This window comes from Natator depressus, chromosome 4 (genome assembly GCF_965152275.1).
Source record: "Natator depressus isolate rNatDep1 chromosome 4, rNatDep2.hap1, whole genome shotgun sequence".
In the NCBI taxonomy this organism is placed as follows: Eukaryota; Metazoa; Chordata; order Testudines; family Cheloniidae; genus Natator; species Natator depressus.
In genome coordinates, this window is record NC_134237.1 from 91,158,751 (window position 1) to 91,181,930 (window position 23,180).

Consider the following 23,180-nt stretch of genomic DNA (forward strand, 5'->3'; position numbering starts at 1 on the left):
CTGCATAAATAGATAATGATAATAGAGATCAATATAAAATAGATAAATATAAAAATGTTTTATACTTTTATGCTATGCTATGTTATATGTTGGGTTTTATATTTTTAGAAAAAGAGGGCCACTTTGGAATCATGAGGATGTTTCAGCCAAGAACCCTAGTATAAAGAGTGCTGAGCAGTTAACTGTGTTTCTAAAACATGTGGTGTCTGTGTTTAAGCAATCAAGTTCAGGTATGTTAGAAAAGAGTTAATACATTGTAGAATTTTAATAAAATAAAAATCTTTGTGAAATAGATAAGAACGTCTCTTTAAGAAAATATACATAGATTTCCAGGCTTCTGCTTTCACCCAGTAGATGTTGCAGTTTTATGTGACACAGTTCATAACTGTGTTCAGACTTGGATATGTCAACATAACGTGTGCTTGGAGAGAGAGAAAATGTATATTACAAGCTTACTGCGGATATTTATTGTTTAAATCTTGTGTCTTTCTTTCCATCTGTCTAATTTAATATTTAATACTTCTGTTTAAGTTTATGGGAAAGCTGTTATGTGATTGGATGGATCTTTGTGAGGGATTCCAATTTAGCAAAGGGGGTGAGGGAGAAGTAGTAGTAGATAAAGCTAACTTAAAAGCCAGCACAGAGGTGGCTATAATAATCTTGTCAGTAGAAAAAAGAAGTGTGCAATAACACTGGTAATGTATGTAATAATTACAACTTTCTTTTCTTTTTTTAAATCTGCTGTGTTACTTGGACATACATTTGCTTTTGTAGCAGGATTTCAGCTGGAGCACCATCTTAGTGAAGTTGCTTTGCAAACTGCACTTTCTTGCTCCTCTCGACACTATGCTGGGAGATCGTTTCAGATTTTCAGGGCTCTGAAGCAGCCTCTTTCTGCATCTACGCTTTCTGACATTCTCTCCAGGCTTGTAGAAACTGTAGGAGATGCAGGAGAAGAAGCACAGGTATTCGCATATTTTCTTATTTTCTCTCCCCTGCAGCCATCTCACTTACAATTTTCCCATTTTATTAAACAATATTTTAATTGTATTTTTAATACCATAATAAAAGATAAAAGCAGTATGATGGGCTCAGCTGCATTTTCTCCTTAAATGAAGAAGAATTAAAAGTGATGTGACTAGAATCGGATTTAACTTCTGTAACACTTTGAATTTTCACTTTTGAAGAACAAAACAAAAATAATTCGTGGTTATGCCGAGCACTTTGTTTTCAAAAGCAACCCAGTAGTTTCCAAACATTTACTTTCAGAGAGACTGCAGTCTGAACTAGATGTCTCAGGTGAAGTAATCGGCTTCCTGGCAGCACCCATACTTTTTATAATTCAAAATATGCCTCAAGTATTTTAAAATAAAACAATATAATATTAAAGAAGAAACAACAATTTTAGTGTGTTCTGATATTTAGATTTATCAGCAATATATTGTATCTTTACAGTTTATCCTGTGTCACTCCTTGCAAAAGAAATTGACTATCCTATTCAAACCACAAAAAGAGGGACTAAGTCATAAAGTATAAATACACCCAGTGGAATAATGGAACTTGATAGTTATCTTGTGAGAAGTATTGGACCAGAGAATATAACACAAATAAATTCATGTTTGTGTCATTAACTAGTTTAAAATTAAATTGTATACTGTTCTTTGTTTTACATTGAATTTGCACCATTAATTTGAGTCGTGCATCATTAGGATCATGAGGAAATTAGATCAGAAAGTTATGAATCAGTCCCTAACATTGTTTGTTCTATTTGTATATCACAATCAAGAGGTCCTACGCAATCTGCACTGTTGTACATACTATAACATATAATAACCTTGGACCTTTTTCAGGGTTTTGTCATAGAGCTACTTCTGACTCTAGAATCTGCCATTGATACATTGGCTGAAACCATGAAGCATTATGATCTTATATCTGCACTTTCTCAGTAAGTACTTATACTAGTCAAAGTACAGTATTCATGGGAACTATTAGTTGTTTATTACTCATAATCAAAACGTTTCTGCCATCATTTCAGTTTAGACTTAATACAAGGACAGCATGCTGTTTTCAAATGTTCATATCTTTGGGCTCTTAGTCAAATTTCCTGAAACTGATCTCAGTTACTCCTTAGTTTTTCTATTGCTAGGTGGTAGAGCAAATTAGGCACTTCTAAATCAGTGTGTTTTTCTCAATTAAGAAGGGGAGAATTTGTAAATCAGATTTGTTAGATCTTGGTTTTGTTCACATCCGTGCTGCTGAACTATTGGACCTCAATTCTGTGAACCATTGAGTGCCTTCAGTTCTGATTAACTTTCATGGAAATGAGGGCACTTACCATCTTTTAGGATCAGACCCTATCTGACTGTGGTTGTCACATAAGCAGTCTGTGCCTCAGTTTCCCCATCTGTAAAACATAAGTAGTGATACTAAATTTTTTTAAGTGCTATAAGATCTCTGGATGAAAATTGCTATATCATGGTAGTTATTATTTATATTAATTAGGATTACAATAATTTGTAAACCAAATTTCTTCAACTGCAGTAGATACTAGACCACATTTAGAGCTGGCTACTCAGCATTCTAAATTTGTTGCTTTTTATTATAAAGTGTAAATAAAGGTCTGTAATTTTTCTTCCCCATTCTGTGTCAAACTTTCAAAACATTCTCATCTTGTGTCTGAGAGCAGACTTGAAAAATTACATTGTAAATATTATGGTTCTCTTTGCCCCCAGGGACTTGCTGTATTAAAAAGAAAATGAGCCTGGCCAAGCATAATTATATATTATGCTACAAATGTTCCTTTCACATAAGGCTCTTGCCAGTTATTCATGCTTTTTTTTCATATCAAGATTGGATTACTGAAATGTGTACACTTGAATAGAACTTGGAAACTTCATCTAGTGCAGAATGCAGCTACCGATATACTTTGAGATACTTGATGCATGAAATATGATCTGTAGCCAGTGTTAACTTCCATTTGGCTTCTGGGTACAATTCAAAGAGTTAGCCCTATGTAGTCGGGGTCTTGGATAAAGGCTTAGAAACTGCTTCTGTTTGTGTTTAATCCTGGCAAATATACAGTATTTCTCACCATTGAACACGGGCCATAATGGGAGTTGAGGGTGTTCAGTACTTCACAGGTTCAGGCTCTAAGTCCCAGACTTTAGGAGCTGATGGTAAGGCATTGTCCTTGGAGGGCCCCGACTGGAATTTGCTTTCCCCACTGGTCTGGCGAAGCTCAAAAGTTTATTCAATTTTGGGGCATTTGCTACCCATGTCTTTTCACTCGGGTTTTGGACTTAAGGCCTGTACTACAAGGGGTTGAATTTCTGGGGAGGTGTAAGAAGGTGTTTTTGAGTAATGAGATGTATTCTAGGATCTAATATATATGCCTACTAGTGTTGAGAGATGTGTTTTATAAACTGAAAAAATAATCCATACTCACATGCCCCTCTACTACTCAAAAGATTAAATAGGTTATTGGGGTTCCTCTGTATAAATTTAGGCTTAGTTCGAAGGTTATTGATTACAATGTGGCATTTATACTGTATATCCACATAAAATGGGTTCCAGAAAAAGTTGATATCTTTCATAAATGCTCCTGAGTCTCAGTGTGAAAGGCATTGAAGGTATGGATCTGTCTAGGATGCTACCTTAAGAGAAATATAAGGACATGTAAATAACCTCATTTCTTAATTCCCTCCCTTTCCTCATCTGTAAGAAAATAGATGAGAATTCCAAATCTTCATTCCTAGCTGATATTTTTCAAGTTTTTGACCAATATGTCTAATTGTACTAGATCCCTGGTTGGCTCTCTTACCTTGGTAATTTCTTATGTCTGGAAAACATTTCTTCCCTAGCTATGGTGTTGAAGTAATAAGGCAGTCTCCCTCTCTCCAAGAACTTCATTATGATATAAGTGTTTCCTGAGACCTACTCACTGATAATAAAATATACTCTGCATGTGCTGGAGGATTGATTTTTTGGAGCCCTTATTTTTTAGGATGCACATTATTGAAGGTCTGACATTTTACATGCAATAATATATTTCACTGCTTTTATTTTAGAACCTCATATTATGATCCTGTAATGGGAAACAAGTACGCAGCTAACAGAAAAAGCACTGGACAGCTAAATCTAAGCACAAGTCCTGTTAGTAGTGGCAATTGTTTGGGATATTACAGCAATGCAAGGAGTAACTCTTTGAGACTGAGTTTAATTGGTGACCGGAGAGGTGACCGTCGACGGAGCAACACACTGGATATAATGGATGGAAGAATAAACCATGGTGGAAGCTTAGCAAGGACTAGAAGCCTCTCCTCTCTGAGAGAGGGAGGAATGCATGATGTGCAGCCCACTACTGATCCTATCAACCTGATGGCCACCATATTTTGGATTGCAGCATCCTTGCTAGAATCGGATTATGAATATGAATACCTCCTGGCTCTCAGGCTGCTCAACAAACTGCTTATTCACTTGTCTCTTGATAAATCAGAGAGTCGGGAGAAGATAGAAAAGGTGCAGAGTAAACTGAAATGGAATAACTTTCCAGGCCTTCAGCAGCTCTTCCTTAAGGGCTTTACCTCAGTGTCTACACAGGAAATGACAGTTCACCTCCTCAGTAAACTCATCACGGTCTCCAAACATACATTGGTTGATCCCTCCCAATTAGCAGGTATCTTTAATCAAGTTATATGTAACCATATTGAATTTGGTAGTAGGTTAACTGAAAAATAAATTAATCTTTGGTATTAAAATCAGTAGTGATATACATTGTCAGTGAAGAGCAAAAGTAAATCCCGTGGTCCTCAGCATTGTTACACTAGGTACAATGTAGATTATGATCATTTGTCTAGAGACCCGGTGCAAAGAGTTTCTATGAGTAAGCCTACTGGAAGATTGGAATTGTATATTACATTATAGTAAATTTGTTTCCAAAGTAAGTAAGAACATATATCAGTTTTTTCCTTCTGAAACCATTTAGTCATAGTGGCCTTGGTTTAGTGCTGTTCTAAACCTTTGCATATTCTCTTAAGAGCTTGCCATTGTGCTGAATAAGAGCAGGTTACTTAGTAATTTTGTTTAACTGATTAGGTGATCTTTCTACTTCCATCTTAAATAATAAAGCAGTTTTGGTTACAGAGATCTTGTTTTTAAAATACTAAAAGTTTGTTGTGTGTTCACATAACTTCAGCACCATTTGTTTGTCTGCAGGATTTCCTCTTAACATCTTGTGCTTACTGCCTCATCTAATCCAACATTTTGATAACCCAACTCAGTTCTGTAAAGAAACAGCAGACAGGATAGCGAAGGTATGTAAATATTCTTAAAATAACATTCAGGGAATTATTCACAACTTAGACTTTCACTTTTACAGCCAAAACAGAGATGTACCTTTCATACCAATTATCTCTGTAAAGTAGTACAATGCTGCTTTTCCAGTAAATTTTCTTCTTCCATGTCTAAGACCTATCTATAATAATTGTGTTAATGAGAGGTAATTGTTCTCTAAGGGCCTCATCTAAAGTTCTGTGAAGTCAAGGGGAGTATTTACACTGAAATCAGTGGTCTTTGGATCAGGCTCTATGTACTCCTCTATAGGATCAGAGTAGCCATTAGGCTCAACCTGTAAATTGGGAAGGTAAGAAGCAATTCTTCCTGTTGCTAGTGTTGCAAAAGACTCTTTTTTTAAATTAAAAAAAAAGAGATGGTTGTCACAGCTAGTGAACTTAATTTCTTTAAATCACATTTATAATTTTTAATTTTCAAGTGTATTTCACAGTTTAATTCTAGTAAGGAAATGGTCCTTACCTTTGAGACTGGTGTGTATTGGAAAAACAAGTAATGTACAGTTTTTTTTACTTGAAAACAATGATTATCTTGTGGAAAATTGATTTGAATGACTTTTTAAATTGTATTCTTCATGAAAGTGGGGTAAAATATGCACCAGCAGTTCCCAAATGAATCCATGGACTATTGGTGGTCCCCAGAGCACTTCATTGGAAAGAAGAGCATGGAAATGGAAATAAGATGGCAGCTATACAATAGGGCAGGCAGTGTGACCTACTGAATAGAACACTGGACTGAGACTTGAGTTCTATTCCAGAATCTGTCTGTTACCCCATCTGTAAAATGGGGATAATCATACTGACCTCATTTTGTAAAGTGCTATGTAAGAGCTAGGTAGTGGTATTGTTATAAGAGCAGGAAAGGAACAAAACTGCCCTCAGGTACAGGATCCATAGTGTGAATGGAGCTGCCAGTTACCAGAGGGAGGGGAATGTCCCGAGAAGAAGGGAACAAGACAGCTAGGTATATGTCCAGGGGAACAGATAGAATAAAGGACTAGGTGTTAGGGCATGTTCAAGGGAGAGGAGGAGAAGGGTGCAGGCAACAGCAAAGTATATGCAGAAGAGCAGGAGGATAGAGAAAGAGAACTGATGGGAGGGGAAGATTAAATGAAGATCAGCAGTGAGCAATGTAATTAACTTTTTTTCAAAAAGGACAAAACGCTTATTTCATTAAAGGCAGTTAAAATACATATGAACTTTTATTAATAGGGCTGTTGATTAATTGCAGTTAACTCACGCAATTAACTCAAAAAATTAATTGTTGTTAAAAAAATTAATCATGATTAATCGTACTTTTTATCGCACTGTTATACAATAGAATACCAATTGAAATGTATTAAATATTTTTGGATGTTTTTCTCCATTTTAAAAAATATTGATTTTTAATTACAACACAGTATACAAAGTGTACTGTGCTCACTTTATATTATTTTTTATTATAAATATTTGCACTGTAAAAATGGCAAACAAAAGAAATAGTATTTTTCAGTTCACCTCATACAAGTACTGTAGTGCAATCTCTTTATCATGTAAGTCCAACTTACAAATGTAGATTGTTTTGTTTTTGAATGCAGTTATGTAACAACAACAAAAAAATGTAAAACGTCAGTGTGTACAAGTCCACTCAGTACTACTTCTTCAGCCAATCGCTAAGACAAACAAGTCCATTTACATTTATGGGAGATAATGCTGCCCGCTTCTTATTTACAATGTCACCTGAAAGTGAAAACAGACGTTCGCACGGCACTTTTGTAGCCGGCATTGCCATGTATTTACATACCAGTTATGCTAAACATTTTGTATGCCCCTTCATGCTTCGGCTGCTGTTCCAGACAACATGTGTCCATGTTGATAACAGGTTCTGCTTGATAACCATCCAAAGCAGTGCGGACCAAAGCATGTTCATTTTCATTATCCGAGTCAGATGCCACCAGCAGAAAGGTTGATTTTCTTTTTTGTTGGTTCAGGTTCTGTAGTTTCCACATCGGAGTGTTGCTCTTTTAAGACTTCTGAAAGCATGCTCTATACATCGTTCCTCTCAGATTTTGGAAGGCACTTTGGATTCTAAAACCTTGGGTCAAGTGATGTAGCTATCTTTAGAAATCTCACATTGGTACCTTCTTTGTGTTTCGTCAAATCTGCAGTGAAAGTGTTCTTAAAACGAACAACATGTGCTGGTCATCATCTGAGACTGCTATAACATGAAGTATATGGCAGAATGCAAGTAAAACGGAGTAGGAGACATACAATTCTCCCCCAAGGAGTTCAGTCACAAATTTAATTAATGCATTATTTTTTTCACGAGCATCATCAGCATGGTTGACTGTACGTTGTGTGAAAAAATACTTTTTTGTTAGTTTTAAACCTGCTGCCTATTAATTTCATTTGGTGGCCCGTAGCTCTTGTGTTATGAGAAGAAGTAAATAACACTTCCTTATTTACTTTCTCCACACCAGTCATGATTTTATAGACCTCTATGATAACCCCCCTTAGTCATCTCTTTTCCAAGCTGACAAGTCCCAGTCTTATTAATCTCTCCTCATATGGCAGCCGTTCCATACCCCTAATAATTTTTGTTGCCCTCTTCTGAACCTTTTCCAAGTCCAGTATATCTTTTTTGAGATGGAGCGACCACATCTGCACGCAATATTTAAGATGTGGGCGTACCATAGATTTATATAGAGGCAAAATGATATTTTCTGTCTTATTATCTATCCCTTTCTTAATGATTCCCAACAGTCTGTTCGCTTTTTTGACTGCAGCTGCACATTGAGTGGATGTTTTCAGAGAACTATCCACCAGTAAAAAAGTTTAACGGTTACCGGTAAGAACATCATGTGCCAGTTTTTCTGTCCAGACTTCCCTGGTTTAAAACAGACTTAACTTGAAGCATGGATGCCGTGGTGCAAGCCACTCAGAGTGCCTGTCACATTACTAGGGAACCTGTAACTAAGCTGTAGAGCTCCAGAAGTATGGATGGCGTGGAGTGGAAAAGTAAGTGCAGCCTAGGCAGGGACAGAGCCAGGCCTGCCAGGAGATGTACCCCCTCCCAGTCAGCCTTCACTGATCAGATTTTACAGCTGCCCTCTCTTAGTGAAACCCCCTCCAGTACAGCTACCCCCAAAGGCAAAACTCTAGCTAGGTGGATATGTTATTTTAACAGTGTAAATACTCTGCACATTTTTTTTATATTGAGTAGTAATTTTAAATCTTCATCAATTTTCTATATTATTTTTATAGTAAATTCAAATTTTTGAGCCTGACTTTGTAAAATATAGATGTTCGTGTGGTTACTTTGTCCTTGCTGTTACTGAAAAATAAATCCTAAAACTTGAGAAGAGTATTACACATTCCATATACTCAATAATTTAGTGGGTGAAGGAAATTAATGTCTTTTTTTGTTTTGTAGGTTTGTACAGAGGAGAAGTCACCAACCCTTGCCAATTTGGCACATATGATGAGTTTATACAGTACACACAGTTATTCCAGAGACTGTTCTAACTGGATTAACGTAGTGTGCAGATATTTGCATGACTCCTTCTCAGATACCACATTTAACCTTGTAACTTATCTTGCAGAGGTAAATTTTACTGAAAATGTATTTCATTTAGACAGCCTGATTTAAACCATGCCTTTATTGATGACACATTTTTTATTTTTCACACTCCTGAAAGTTTAAAAAATATATTTAGAAAGTCTTCTATGGAATAAAAGTGATATTAAAAGATTGTAGGATTTGGAGGGGAGAGGGTGGCTAAAACCATTTTTGAGTAGTGAATCTGAATTTTTAAATTGAAATGGTCGTCTCGCCAATGGCAGGTCCATTTTTTTATGGCAGTAATATTTTGTAATAAATCTTAAGTTCTGTCCCTTTACATCAGTTACTGGCACAGAGCTGCTATTGCTTCTTTTTCATTCCTATCAAAGTCTCAATAAAGTACATATATTTCAGTTTTAAAGAAATATATTTAGAATATATATTAAAAGAAATTTTCTGATCCAGATTAAGCTGTAATTTAAAGTTGCTCTCAGTAGAAAATAAATTTTAATCAGCGAGTAAAGATGAAAATATTGTGTGGCATATTTTTCTAATTGTTTTGAGCACACAAAATTTAGTGAATAGTTCTGCAAGCCCTCCATGTGCAGAACTACCATTGCCTCTAATATAAGTGCTCTGCATGGAGAGCTTACCAGAACTGGCCCTTAAAATGCATTGCTTAAAACTGACAACCCCAGTGTCTCTTGATTTTTATTTTTTCCTGTATGAATCTTTGAGTTTTTGTGAATATTTTATTGATAAAGACCATAGCAATTGTATGGATCAAACTTCTGTAAGCCTTATAGATCAAAAGTCCTGTATATAACAGTATTTGCCGTTTTTCCTGTTCTTGTACAGTATTGTTAAAGAAGCATACATATAAATTCAGGGAGCTTTGGGATTTAGAAGAGTTGTTTTATTTAGTCTGAAATAGTTTGCTTGTAAGTCCTTTAGGCCTGTGCTAACATTTAAAGTATCACCAAAATTATATTAATGAATGAAAGATGTGAATACAAAGAAAAATACTGGAATAGAACATACGTTCTATTGTACTCTGCTGTAGTCTCTTTTCCAAGCCAGATCTTGAAGTTTTGAAATAAATCTTTAATTTACCACATAAATATAAAAGGGAAAAAGGAAATCTGTATCAAAGTTAGCTTGCATTTATTATTGTATAATGACCTTTGTACTGTGTGCTGCCATCAAGCAACCTGATTAAAATGAACTTTTTCAATTTTATTTTTAGCTGTTAGAGAAAGGGTTATCCAGTATGCAGCAATCTTTATTGCAAATCATTTACAGTCTTCTGAGTCATATTGACCTGTCTGCAGCACCAGTGAAGCAGTTTAATCTGGAGATCATAAAGGTTATTGGTAAATATGTTCAGGTATGTATTCTGAAAATGTAAATAACCAGAAAACATTGTATATTTATTGAAGTCAAGAAAAATTTCATGCAGATGCACTTAGCACTATTTTTGAATGCAGATTATTGAAAAGTATAGTCACTTGACTTTACTAAGATGACAGTGCTAAGTGAAATCCAGTAGTGGACCCAAACCTGTATACACTTGCCTATGTATTTAACTGTACTCACATTAGTAGACTTACTGACTTTAATGGAACTACTTACAAGAGTAAATTTACACAAATATCTATTTACAGGTTTGGGCCTCTGTATGTATATAGTGATAACAAAATATGAGCTTTCAGCTATCACAGTGCAATTTTGTGAATAAGGGAATATGTTTACATCCAAATATTGCAGAAATTCCTTCTTTAGGCATATTTGTTTTCAAAGAGACGCTTCACAGTTAAATGCTTATTTGAACTACTTGCACCAATATTAATGTTCCTCAGCTGGACACGGACACAGACACATTAAAATACAGCTTCATGAAATTCAAGTACATTTCTTTAGATGATAGCAACCACAGACGACAAAATTGTGCCTCTGGTAATTCATTGTTTCACATTTGCAACACAGTTTATAGAAAATGTAATCCCTGGGAGAAATTTTGGCTTTTTGTAGAAAAACTTCACAAAAATGCCTGAAGCGTATAATCATTTCAATCTACAAAGTTCTGATTTTTTTTCTTTATCCCTCAACTTTATTGTGAAATGTAGTTCCACAAAATGGCTTAATCGTAATTAACCAGGAAGAGTAGTATTCTCTGGAAATTTTGTTATGATAGATATGCACTTCAGTTATTGTCCTCTTGTCAGGAGACATTAGGCATAACTGGATGATCAATGTAACCATAGTTTGCTGGCCTGACATCTGCTCTCTTCACCTTTAACTTCTTTAGGAACACTTTTTTTATCTCTGTTGAATATAATCTTAATTAGTAATTTATGTGAAGAAGAAATTAGCTGTTGGAATGCTGGTGGTAATGAAAGAAAAGTACATAGTCGTAGCTGGATGCTTTGGCAGAGTAGAATTTGTTCTTTTCAGTAACATGAAGTGAAAAAGGAAAAGAAAAGAAACATTTTTATGATGCTTTAGATATGGTAGAATTGGCTAGTTTCTCAGGACTCTACAGTGAGAATCTACTGTTAATAACTAAATTTAGTAAAGAACTACCCAAGACTGAGTACATTTGTAGTGAGATGTACACATGCATTGGGCACACCATAAGACTGAAGGCCAACAGATATCCATTACCAGTAAAGGTTCAGTTATTACTACAATTTGGAGAGTGATTGTTTATCTTATAAAATAGTAACTTTTAAAAAGTAACTTTTATTTATTACCTTTTTAAGAAAAAATCATTTTTACAAAGGTGTGAAACATACTGTTGATAAAGAGACTTGCCATATATTTAAATGTTGTTTAGCAATTGTATATATATTTTCAAAGACTGAAGCTTTTTCAGTCAGGGAGAATCCTAAAACTTTGAGCAACATAAAAGCTCACCCTGCTGATATGCTTCTTCTGATGTGTTTTCTCTTTCTCTCCTCTCCTCCCCCCACCATCTTCCCAGCTGGAACTGCTCACTATTTTGAAGGCCATCAGTGTTCAATTAAAGAGAGTGCACTTAGCCCATATGCTTCCTGTTGTGTTCTCATACTCTTGTCCTGATTACTTCAAAGGCTGCTTCAGCCTGACCCCATATAAAATGCTTGTAGATGCTTCTGCTTTGTTTATGTGGGGGGTCTCTGAAACTGATTTAAAGAATAAAACCTTTTTTATGTATATATTGTTAAATTTAACCTGCACTGAAGTCTAAATAGTTAAAGTAAAGCTGCAGGAAGATATATCATCTATTCAAAATTTTGCTGAAGGGCTTTTAAAATAACATTAGAACAAATAAAGCAACAATCTTGGCAAAAATCCATCTAGTTCAGCTGTTCGGTTGTGAACTTGCTGTTTAAAATGAAATTAACAATTTTGGATGATTTGAAAAAAGACTCCAGTAAAGCTGTTTGAATTCTGAAATGGCAGAAGGAAGAAGAGGAAAATAGAGCCACTTTCCTGGAGCACTTTTAAATTTGAGCAAACTGCTTCCTTACTTCAAGCACCAATTCACAATACAATCCTTTGGACGACTAAGGCAATATTACCTTAGTACATAAATTTTAAAATGTTTGTTCCAGTAGAAACTGCTTCAGTGGTTTTGGTTACTCTTCATGTAGAAGCACAAATACCTTCGTGCTTTCTTCCATGCTGCCCCCACGCACTTGGTAAGTGCTTCTACACAGCCACATCATTAGTCACCTTCAAATCCCTCCTCAAAACTCTGATGCCTACACAAATTTTCACAATGGGTAATTTCACTCATGGGCAGAGACCACTGCCTTACATGCAGGTTAATATTGTCTCATTGTTTCCTTGTACTCCCCATCTGTCTGTGTCCAGCTAGTCTCTTGTCTTATATTTAGATTGTAAACTTCTTGGCACAGGGATGATCTTTTTGTTCTGGGTTTGTACAGAGCCTAATAAAGAGAAGTTGGGATGCGGGGGCTTGTGGGCGGGCAAGCCCCCGTACCCCAACCACGCTCCCCGGCTGGAGTGCCGGGCAGGCTAAGTGGGGCAAGCCCCTGCGCCCTGAACCCACTCCCCAGATGCGCGCCTTGGCCCCTGGGGGCCCTCTGGCCAGCGTGTCCATTGCCCACTGCAACGCAGAGCGGGGCAAGCACTGGGGCCGGAACAGAGCCTGGCAGGATGGTGGTGGTCTTGGATGCTAAGTGAGTGGGCCATTGCCCACCCAGGCCCACTTGTGGCTATGCCCCTGGCCTAATCGGGTGGAGTTCTGGTCCATGAGAGGGGCTCCTATGTGGTACAATAATACAAATAAATAAAAATAATAGAAGAGGGCCAACTTCACTCTCAAATTCACACACATACTAAATATATAGAAAGCTCCTGTAATCTCTTTCCTAGACAGTAGTCTCTTTTAAAGGGGTATTATCCAATATCCAGAATTACCTATTTTTTTTAGGTTTTTTAAAAATATTTTATCATGTTAATTGCAATATTGCTCTATTAATAATTTTTTATAAAATAAAAAATAAAATTTCTTGACAAAATCTTTAACAGTATGTACTTAAAGTTGCTGGTAAATATAGCTGTGATTTAAGTATGGAGAAAACAAAAGCAAATTGATATTCAAATATTATAATCACCATTCTGCATATAGATACCCCCGTTGTAAAATAATATTTTTTGGAGTTCTTTTTCACCCTTACATCTGTTTTCAGTCTGCAAGATTTGCAAACATACAAAGATAACTACCTCATACATCAGTTGTCCAGTAAATAATTATGTCAGCTTTAACCTAAAAGTTCACGTAGAAACAATTTTTTAATTAAATACCTTAAGGATACTTTTATGGTGCAACTATTATTTGTGGCAAGTGTCATAAGCCTTACATTAATTACTTTTTCTCTCTTAAACCTTATCTAAATATATCCTCATTAAGTCACTCTTAAAAAAAACACAACAGTGGTGGTTGTTTGAGTAAGAGATGCACTTCTCAAAGAGAGCACTAACTTTAACACCTAATTTGCTTGCTTTCTAATGTTTTATAATTCATACATTCTTGAAAGGTGATATATATTTAAATAACTGATATCTGTCTGCAGCTTTGTCTCCATTTAATAAAGATTTTGTCTGTGGCATTTCCTTAGTTTTAAAGTACACCTAATATGAAATTTTGGAAAGCAGTGAGCTTGTAGAGACATTCTTCTTGTTCTGACTTTGAAGTCCGCAGGAAGAGAACCCTACTCTTGCATACAATCTAAGAAGTAGAAGCAAGGATATCTCTTCCTGGGAACCTCGTGGAGTCTGCAGGAAGTGGGAGAATGGACCAAAAAAGAAAAAAAAAAATCAGGGTCAATGTATTGCAGCTTTGCTCCTTTCTTTCCTATAAATCTCCTGAGGTCCCCAGGAGGGTGAGACCCACTTCTGCAGACTTTAAGAGGAACAGAGGAGTTAGAGCGCCAGTTGGGTAAACAGGATGTTTACTGGATGTGGTGGCGAGATGTACTCAAACCCCACCCCCTATTGGTCACCAACCGGTTGATTGTTATTGACTGGTCGATCCTGGAGACTCTCCCAGTTGATCACAATCTCAGGCCACTAAAAGTCTGGTGGTGTAGCAGGGTTGCCGCTAAGGCAGGCTCCCTGTCTGCCCTGGCACCACGCTGCTCCTGGAAGCAGCCAGCATGCCCCTGCAGCCCCATGGGACGGAGGAGCAGGGGTTTCTGTGCACTCCTGCCTGCAAGCACGACCTCTGCAGCTCCCATTGGCTGGGAACGGGGAGCTGTGGCCAATGGGAGCTACGGGAGTGGTGCCTGCAGAGAGGGGCAGTGTGTGGAGCCACATACCCCCGCAGGGGCACATTGGCCCCTTCCGGGAGCAGCGTGGGGCAAGGGCAGGCAGGGAGCCTGCCTTAGCCCTGCTGCATCACTGACTGGGTGCTGCCTGAGGTAAGTGCTGCCTGGCAGGAGCCCGCACCCCAGCCCTGAGCCCATTCGTGGAGTCAGCACCCCATATCCCCTCCTGCACCCAAACTCCCTCTTAGAGCCCATACCCCCTCATGGACCCCAACCCACTGCCCCAGCCCGGTGAAAATGAGTGAGGGTTGGGGAGAGGGAGGGATGGAGTGAGCAGGGTGGGGCTTTGGGGAAGGGACAGGGTAGATTCTGAGTTGCACTTAAATTCAAAAAGTGATCTTATGTGTAAAAAGGTTGGAGACCACTATCCTATAGGCATTAGGATCCTCATTGGGGCCCTCAATCATCACCCTCAGGTGTCTTAGGATATTCCTCAGGTGTCAACCAAAGTCCTACTCCCCAAAACATGCACAAGCCTTGTGAGCTAAAATTGGATCATCAACCAAATGAGAAGTCTAAATAAGATTGTCAGTTTCCCAATTATACTGTTTTGGCTTGAAAGGAGGCCAACTACTCTATTTGGGTTTGTTCTAATCTGCAGTTTAATAACGGTCCCCAACAAGTCTACTAAGGCTTGCAGTTGGGTGGTGCCCAGATGACCCTTTCCAAGGCTAATCAGGAGAGAAGGCAGCGAGCCTCATGGGATGTGCAGAGCCGTGGAATACCCTCGTGCTGCTACCGTTCCCTCCTTATGCACCTTTTCTCCAATGCCTCCCCTTCTGCTACTTCCAAAGACTCCTTTTCTCACTTTCCTTGCTCTACTACCTGCTTTCCTGTATGCTCTGTTATCTCCATTTTATTGTCTCTCTCCTTGAGGAGGAAGCAGAATGCAGGGTATATCCCCATCCCTGCTATCCTCTGCCCCCTTACAGACCGTAAGGCCTTAATCTAGAATACAGAACACTGGGACAAGTTGTTTGTAGAAATGTTAGGAAGTGTTATTTCACTATATAAAGTTCATTTCTTTATCACAAAATTTTTTTTTATATCTGACTAACACATTCTAACAATTGTGTTTATCACAATGCATACATACATCAGACACTTTCAAGGCACATTCCTTCATGTCATGTCTTAATGCACTGTATAATGACAGTTTTATGCTATTCATTGCCTGGAGTGAACATGGCAGCTGAAATTTTGCCATATTTTGCTTTGTGCCTTCCAGACTTAGATATACAAAGGGTACACATTGATATTGAAAGAGGTGAGCTTTTCTGTACGTGTTTTAAAACAGAAAAATCTGTGATTAACACCTGTCCACCTAAAGTGTCATGAACAAAGTCTGCTGTGTGCTATAGATTGCTACATTTACTGGAAGTAACTATTTTGTAATGTGTGTACATTTTATTTTCTGGTAGAGTCCATACTGGAAGGAGGCCCTTAATATTTTGAAACTGGTGGTGTCTCGATCAGCAAGTCTCGTTGTACCTAATGATATTCCAAAATCTTATGGAGGTGATATAGGTTCTCCTGAAATCTCATTCACAAAAATGTTTAATAATGTCTCCAAGGAACTACCTGGGAAGACCTTAGATTTTCATTTTGATATATCAGAGGTAATTCTTATCTATAATTGGAATGTAATAATGACATCATATTACAATCTGAGATTCTCTTATTTCTCATGTTTATAATGCAAGAGTTTTGAAAGATGTAATTAGAAAAAAATAAATACTAACCAGTTTTTAAGATTTAATAATATTAAACTCCTAAGTAGTTTATTTGTCAGACTTAATTAAATTAGGCTACTACTGAAAAGTGAACTTTGGGTCCTGTTTGGGCTCAATTTGAGTAATCCTTCCTCTTTGAGCACTTCCTCATTGGAGTAGCCTCATTAAAGTCAATGGGACTACTTACATGAGAAAGTGGTCACCAATATAAGGGTTGCACTGCCAAGCCCTTAATCATCATAATTTGCCAAGAATTGTATATTCCATTTTTATCTCAAAAATAATTTAATCCTATCCAGCGTATTCCAGTCTTGTCATAAAGCAGCCTATCTAAACTTTAGTCAAGATTGCGTCTTTCTCACCAGTAGCATCAACTTTGACCTAAAAGGGCTTCAACTATCTGTGGAAAATAATATGGTACATATATACAAACCAAAAATGTCAGCTGTACGTAAATTATTTTGTGATTCAGATTACATTCCAACTGGGACAGAGTTCGGGTCACAAATTTTAGTGCATTAGAATTTTCATTTTGGGCTGTGGGTATCAACAGTAAAATGGGCAGTAATTTTTGCATTAAACAAGCTCAGATTTTTTTTTTTTTTTTGTGGAATTTGATGTATTTTCCCTGACTGTTTAACGAGTAGAGTACAAGTTTTACATGTACATTTCTCACTGAAGTCACTAGGTTGTCAAACCAGACCAAATGTGTTTTTATACTTTATAAACACACCTTGTTACATATTTTGCATTTCAAACAAACTGTTTCACAAAATCCTTCATTTAGTCATAAAGCCAATAGTAGAGTTTGGGGCCAGTTTAAAAAAGGGGGGCAAAAAAGAGTACATTAACAGGCCATAACCAACTTCCCAAAGCTTGAGAGAGTTCAGATCCTGTGTTCTGGTTTTGGCCCAGATATATTTTAAGATGAGATTTGAAAAAAGATTGGCTTTCCTGTATCAAGCTTACATGTTTTTAAAAAGGAGTGGGGGGCAGCAAATATGCAAGATACAACTTCATGCAAAATATGGGTATGTTCTTCGTCTTCTGGCTCACGCTGCACCTATGGTGTGTGGGTGCTTAGTATAATCACTTATGAGGTTCTGCTGTTGCTTACGAAATTAAATTAGTAAACTGAGTTTTAGTGTAATACTACTAGTAGTTCTGAAATTGATAATAATGTCTTACTGATAAATATTTGAATTTGAAACTAGCATTTAGACAAGTTAGACAAACACATGTCAGGGATGGAATAGGTATACTTAATCCTGCCTTAGTTCAGGGGGGATGAACTAGATGACCTTTTGTGGTCACTGCCAGCCCTGTATTTCTATGATTCTTTGATTTTATTTTATTTTTCATCTGGCAGACCCCAATTATTGGGAATAAATATGGTGATCAGCACAGTGCAACTGGCAGAAATGGGAAGCCAAAAGTCATTGCTGTCACTCGGAGCACTTCTTCAACTTCATCGGGGTCCAATTCCAATGCCTTGGTCCCTGTCAGCTGGAAAAGGCCACAGCTATCTCAGGTACATTATATGAAAATACAGCAAAGTCCATGTGTCTCAATAAAAAGTACAGTGTAATGTATATAGTGTGTGTGTTTGAAATGTAATTTGGAATCAACGGTATGTCTTAACAGTTACTGAATATTAGTTAACTATTTTGCAATGGTAAATGTATTGGCATAGTGAAAATCTTTTTTCTTTAAAGATATTTCTTAAGACCTCAACATCTGAGATATCTGCTTATAAGTACCAGATGTTTTACACTTGTAATCTGCCTGGAAGATTTTGTATTTCTAATAAGTATTATGCTATGTGATTGATTGATTGATTGATTTTCAGAGAAGAACGAGAGAGAAGCTAATGAATGTGCTCTCACTGTGTGGTCCAGAATCTGGTCTCCCCAAAAATCCATCAGTAAGTATTTCTAAATTCCAATAGGAAATACTAGTGCATGTTCAGGTCTGATAGTATTAATAAGAAAACAAAAAATATTTTGTCATAATTGCAGTTCAGAAATTCACAAAACTGGCTAATAAATTTCAAATTATAATTATTAATGAGGAATCATCAAAGGTGCTTCCAGTTAAGTACAGCAGGAGTCCATTCTTGGTCCAGTGCTATTCAGTATTTTTACCAATTACCTGTAGGAAAATATAAAATCATTGCTGATAAAGTTTGCAGATGACACAAAGATTGGGTTGCTTGCTAAATGAAAGGTCATCCCATCTAGGAACAAAGAATGTAAACTATACCCTGGAAAGCAGCAACTCTGAGAGGGACTTAGTTGTCATGGTACAGTGTTTTTCAAACTTCGGGTCGCAACCCAGTACTGGGTCGCGCGGCATATCAGGCGCTGAGTCTCTGGCATATCAGGCACTGAGTCAGCATGGATTCACCAAGGGAAGGTCATGCCTGACTAATCTAATCGCCTTTTATGATGAGATTACTGGTTCTGTGGATGAAGGGAAAGCAGTGGATGTATTGTTTCTTGACTTTAGCAAAGCTTTTGACACGGTCTCCCACAGTATTCTTGTCAGCAAGTTAAGGAAGAATGGGCTGGATGAATGCACTATAAGGTGGGTAGAAAGCTGGCTAGATTGTCGGGCTCAACGGGTAGTGATCAATGGCTCCATGTCTAGTTGGCAGCCGGTGTCAAGTGGAGTGCCCCAGGGGTCAGTCCTGGGGCCGGTTTTGTTCAATGTCTTCATAAATGATCTGGAGGATGGTGTGGATTGCACTCTCAGCAAATTTGCGGATGATACTAAACTGGGAGGAGTGGTAGATATGCTGGAGGGGAGGGATAGGATACAGAAGGACCTAGACAAATTGGAGGATTGGGCCAAAAGAAATCTGATGAGGTTCAATAAGGATAAGTGCAGGGTCCTACACTTAGGACGGAAGAATCCAATGCACCGCTACAGACTAGGGACCGAATGGCTAGGCAGCAGTTCTGCGGAAAAGGACCTAGGGGTGACAGTGGACGAGAAGCTGGATATGAGTCAGCAGTGTGCCCTTGTTGCCAAGAAGGCCAATGGCATTTTGGGATGTATAAGTAGGGGCATAGCGAGCAGATCGAGGGACGTGATCGTTCCCCTCTATTCGACACTGGTGAGGCCTCATCTGGAGTACTGTGTCCAGTTTTGGGCCCCACACTACAAGAAGAATGTGGATAAATTGGAGAGAGTTCAGCGAAGGGCAACAAAAATGATTAGGGGTCTAGAGCACATGACTTATGAGGAGAGGCTGAGGGAGCTGGGATTGTTTAGTCTGCAGAAGAGAAGAATGAGGGGGGATTTGATAGCTGCTTTCAACTACCTGAAAGGGGGTTCCAAAGAGGATGGCTCTAGACTGTTCTCAATGGTAGCAGATGACAGAACGAGGAGTAATGGTCTCAAGTTGCAATGGGGGAGGTTTAGATTGGATATTAGGAAAAACTTTTTCACTAAGAGGGTCGTGAAACACTGGAATGCGTTACCTAGGGAGGTGGTAGAATCTCCTTCCTTAGAGGTTTTTAAGGTCAGGCTTGACAAAGCCCTGGCTGGGATGATTTAACTGGGAATTGGTCCTGCTTCGAGCAGGGGGTTGGACTAGATGACCTTCTGGGGTCCCTTCCAACCCTGATATTCTATGATTCTATGATTCTCTGGTCAGCACCACTGACTGGGACGTTAAAAGTCCTGTCGGCGGTGCTGCCCAGCTAAGGCAGGCTAGTCCCTACCTGTTTTGACACCTCGCTGTGCCCCGAAAGCAGCCAGCAGCGGGTCTGTCTTCTAAGCAGGGGGCCACGGGGCTCCGTGTGCTGCCCCCACCCCAAGCACCGGCTCCGCACTCTGGCCAATGGGAACTGGGGGGAGGGTGGGAGGTGCCCGCGGGCGAGAGTCACGCAAAGCCGCTTGCGTGCCTCCGTCTAGGAGCCGGACTTGCTGCTGGCCACTTCAGGCGCAGCACGGTCCATGCTGCTAGGACAGGCGGGAAGCCTGCCTCTGTATCCTGGCTGCACTGCTGACCGAGAGCCACCAGAGGTAAGTCTGTGCCCCAACCCCCTGCCCCAGCCCTAAGCCCCCCAAACCTAGAACCCCTTCCTGCACCCCAAACTCCTCATCTCCCGTCCCAACCCCCAGCCCTAACCCCTCCCAACCCTCATCCCTGGCCCCACCCCAGAGCTTGCACCCCCCAGGCCAGAGCCCTGACCCCCTCCCACACCCCAGCCGTCTGCCCCAGCCCTGAGCTCCTCCCACACCCTAAACCCCTCATCCCCAGCTCCGTTGGGTCACGGGCATCAACAATTTTCTTCAACTGGGTCCCCAGAAAAAAAGTTTGAAAACCTCTGTCATAGTACTAACACGGCTACCCAACTGAACACAAACTCCCAGTGAGTTGGCTGTGGCTCAGGTTAACATGAATATATAAACAGCCGAATACTGAGCAGAAGTGGGGAAGTATCAGACAGCAGTGGACTTGCTGTGCCTGTCTGTTCGTGAATCACCACTTATTCAAGAACATTTGACTGTGGTGGCTTTGTCTTCGGTGTCCTTGGCACTTCCTGGATTGGTGGCTGACTTATTGTTGATGGCACTGTTGTCTGCATCACGTCATACCCATCATTCATGGGTTACTGCTGACTTCCTGTTCAGTACTGAGAGGACTGACAGTGCAAATGCTACTTTTGGTACCGACAACAATTTTAGAGCACTCTGCATCTGCGGGTCTGATACCAACTTCTTCAGTTCCAATGCCCATTTCAGTAGTGTGTGTGTATGATGCTTGTACCAGTATTCAAAGTGCCTTCGACTGTACCGTCATCGGTGCCAATGAGGCTGGCGTGGTGGACTGAAGATGATGTGGGCCATTTATTGGCTCCATCTGGAGTGGCTCCTTCATTACTGCCAGACTACTTGGAAGGGTCTTATGGATCAAGTGTGGAAATCTCTCCATCTCCTTCGCGATACTGCTCTCGGAGATTTGTCAAGACCTCCTGCACATCACTACTGCTCCCGCAGTAGGGAAAAAGCATCCGGGCTTAGCTCCTACTAGCCACCAATCTCATATCCCTATCCCTAGTGACCTCCTTGGAATCCCTAAGAAGTTTCTCATTTGGCAAGGTCCCAATCATCGACTCACTCCAGGGCCAGATCATCTGTTCCTCCAGGGGTGTCTCCACCTGGGCCACCTGTTCTAGAGCTACAGTCTGAGGGAGCTCCCTCTGACCTGGTACAGCCTGAACCTTTGATACAGTTACATATGTGACCACGTGAGATTCCAGTGATTCTGCTTCCCTCTTTTTCCTCTTCATCAGATAATGCTATGGTGCCTGAGTCCTCATCTCCAGTACCAGAGGAGATGAATGACATCATCACTGGGTATTCGGGCTGTTTGTTCAGAACACCCATAATTTAATGGCTGTTCTTCAATGCTCAACTCTTGGGAGAGTCTTTCTCCCTAAACATAAAGTGATATTGAAACCTGCCAAATCTCTGTGGAATATGCCAGCATCTATAGCACCTGTAGGTATGTGTTCTGACCTGGGACCATGCAGGTTCTGGGCTGCTGACACTTCCACATTGCCACTGGAAACTTACACTAGGGTTTCCCCTGGAAGACGCTGTTGAGCTAGGCTTTGCAGAAAGTACTGCCCAGCAGGGCCTGAATGGCTTCCACTCACATCCCACTGATTGGCTGATGCTAGTATTTAAACCAGAAACCCATCATGGGGATCTGTCTGAGCAACAACACTGCCTGCCTGCCTGCCTCCATTCCAGACCTTGTTGCTGTCGACCCTAGACTCTGGCTTCTGACTCCGGTTGGTCCTCAACTATTTGCTTGCTGTCTATACCCTGGCACCTGATCCTGACTTCCTGATATCCTGACCCAGTTCACCCCAACTCTGCTATTCGCCTGCAACTTGGTGCCTGACCCAGACTTCCTGGCATTGTGACCCAGCTCCCCCTCAGCCCTGCTACTCGACTCCTGATTGCAACTTAGTAGCTAACCAGAGCACACAGTCTGCCCACGACCCATCCTGACAACGTCCTCATGCAAGGGAGTGTTTTTTTGAGTGGTTTTTCTTGCATTCACCTCCTAATTCCCTGGTTGTGACTGCAGAAACTAAGAGAGTCTGGCGGGGAGGTATAAATCTACTAAAGACAGAGTCTAAACGGTTAGATTTGATGGGGAGAAAAGTGTATTCAACCTGATCATTGCAAATCCACATTGCCAACCAGCAAGCATTATTGTCTAAATAAGACTTTATAAATTAGGACTCCATGTCCAAATTTATGGATAAGTTCCGTGAATCTCCAGGGAAGAGTTTGAGTCATTTATTACAGAGGGACATTTGGTGGCCAGGATGTCTTTAAAGTCAGCACTGGATATGGCAGATGTTTCATGTAAATCTGTGGTTTCAGCTGTGATGATAAGGGCCTCGAGGCTATAGAACTCTAGCATAGTTCTTGAAGTTCAACAGGCAATAGAGAACTTATCGTTCAGTCAGTTTTTGTTTTCTGAGAAAACTGTCTAGACTTCACATTCTTTTAAGGACTACAGATCTACTTTATGGTCTTTCAGTGTTTACGCCCAGGCCATAAGAATGTCATTTTGCAGGTCAACAACATCACCAGCAATATTTCTCTAAGCGATACTTTCATCAGTTGTCCTACCCTGCTAGGTAGCAAAGTTTCTCTGGAAATGGACATAAATTAAAGAGGCAAAGAT

The 23,180-nt window shown here is 39.5% G+C and overlaps 1 protein-coding gene across 1 annotated transcript in view; it reads left to right on the forward strand.

The window, feature by feature from the left end:
- FRYL (FRY like transcription coactivator) overlaps nucleotides 1-23,180 on the forward strand; it is a 321,897-nt gene that overhangs the window by 226,492 nt on the left and 72,225 nt on the right. Inside the window, exons 42-51 of the mRNA XM_074951439.1 lie at nucleotides 109-230; nucleotides 775-965; nucleotides 1,851-1,945; nucleotides 4,068-4,675; nucleotides 5,215-5,312; nucleotides 8,761-8,931; nucleotides 10,136-10,276; nucleotides 16,148-16,345; nucleotides 17,829-17,990; nucleotides 18,309-18,383. Coding sequence (XP_074807540.1) covers nucleotides 109-230; nucleotides 775-965; nucleotides 1,851-1,945; nucleotides 4,068-4,675; nucleotides 5,215-5,312; nucleotides 8,761-8,931; nucleotides 10,136-10,276; nucleotides 16,148-16,345; nucleotides 17,829-17,990; nucleotides 18,309-18,383 — 1,861 coding nt within the window. The remainder of the gene's footprint in view (nucleotides 1-108; nucleotides 231-774; nucleotides 966-1,850; nucleotides 1,946-4,067; nucleotides 4,676-5,214; nucleotides 5,313-8,760; nucleotides 8,932-10,135; nucleotides 10,277-16,147; nucleotides 16,346-17,828; nucleotides 17,991-18,308; nucleotides 18,384-23,180) is intronic.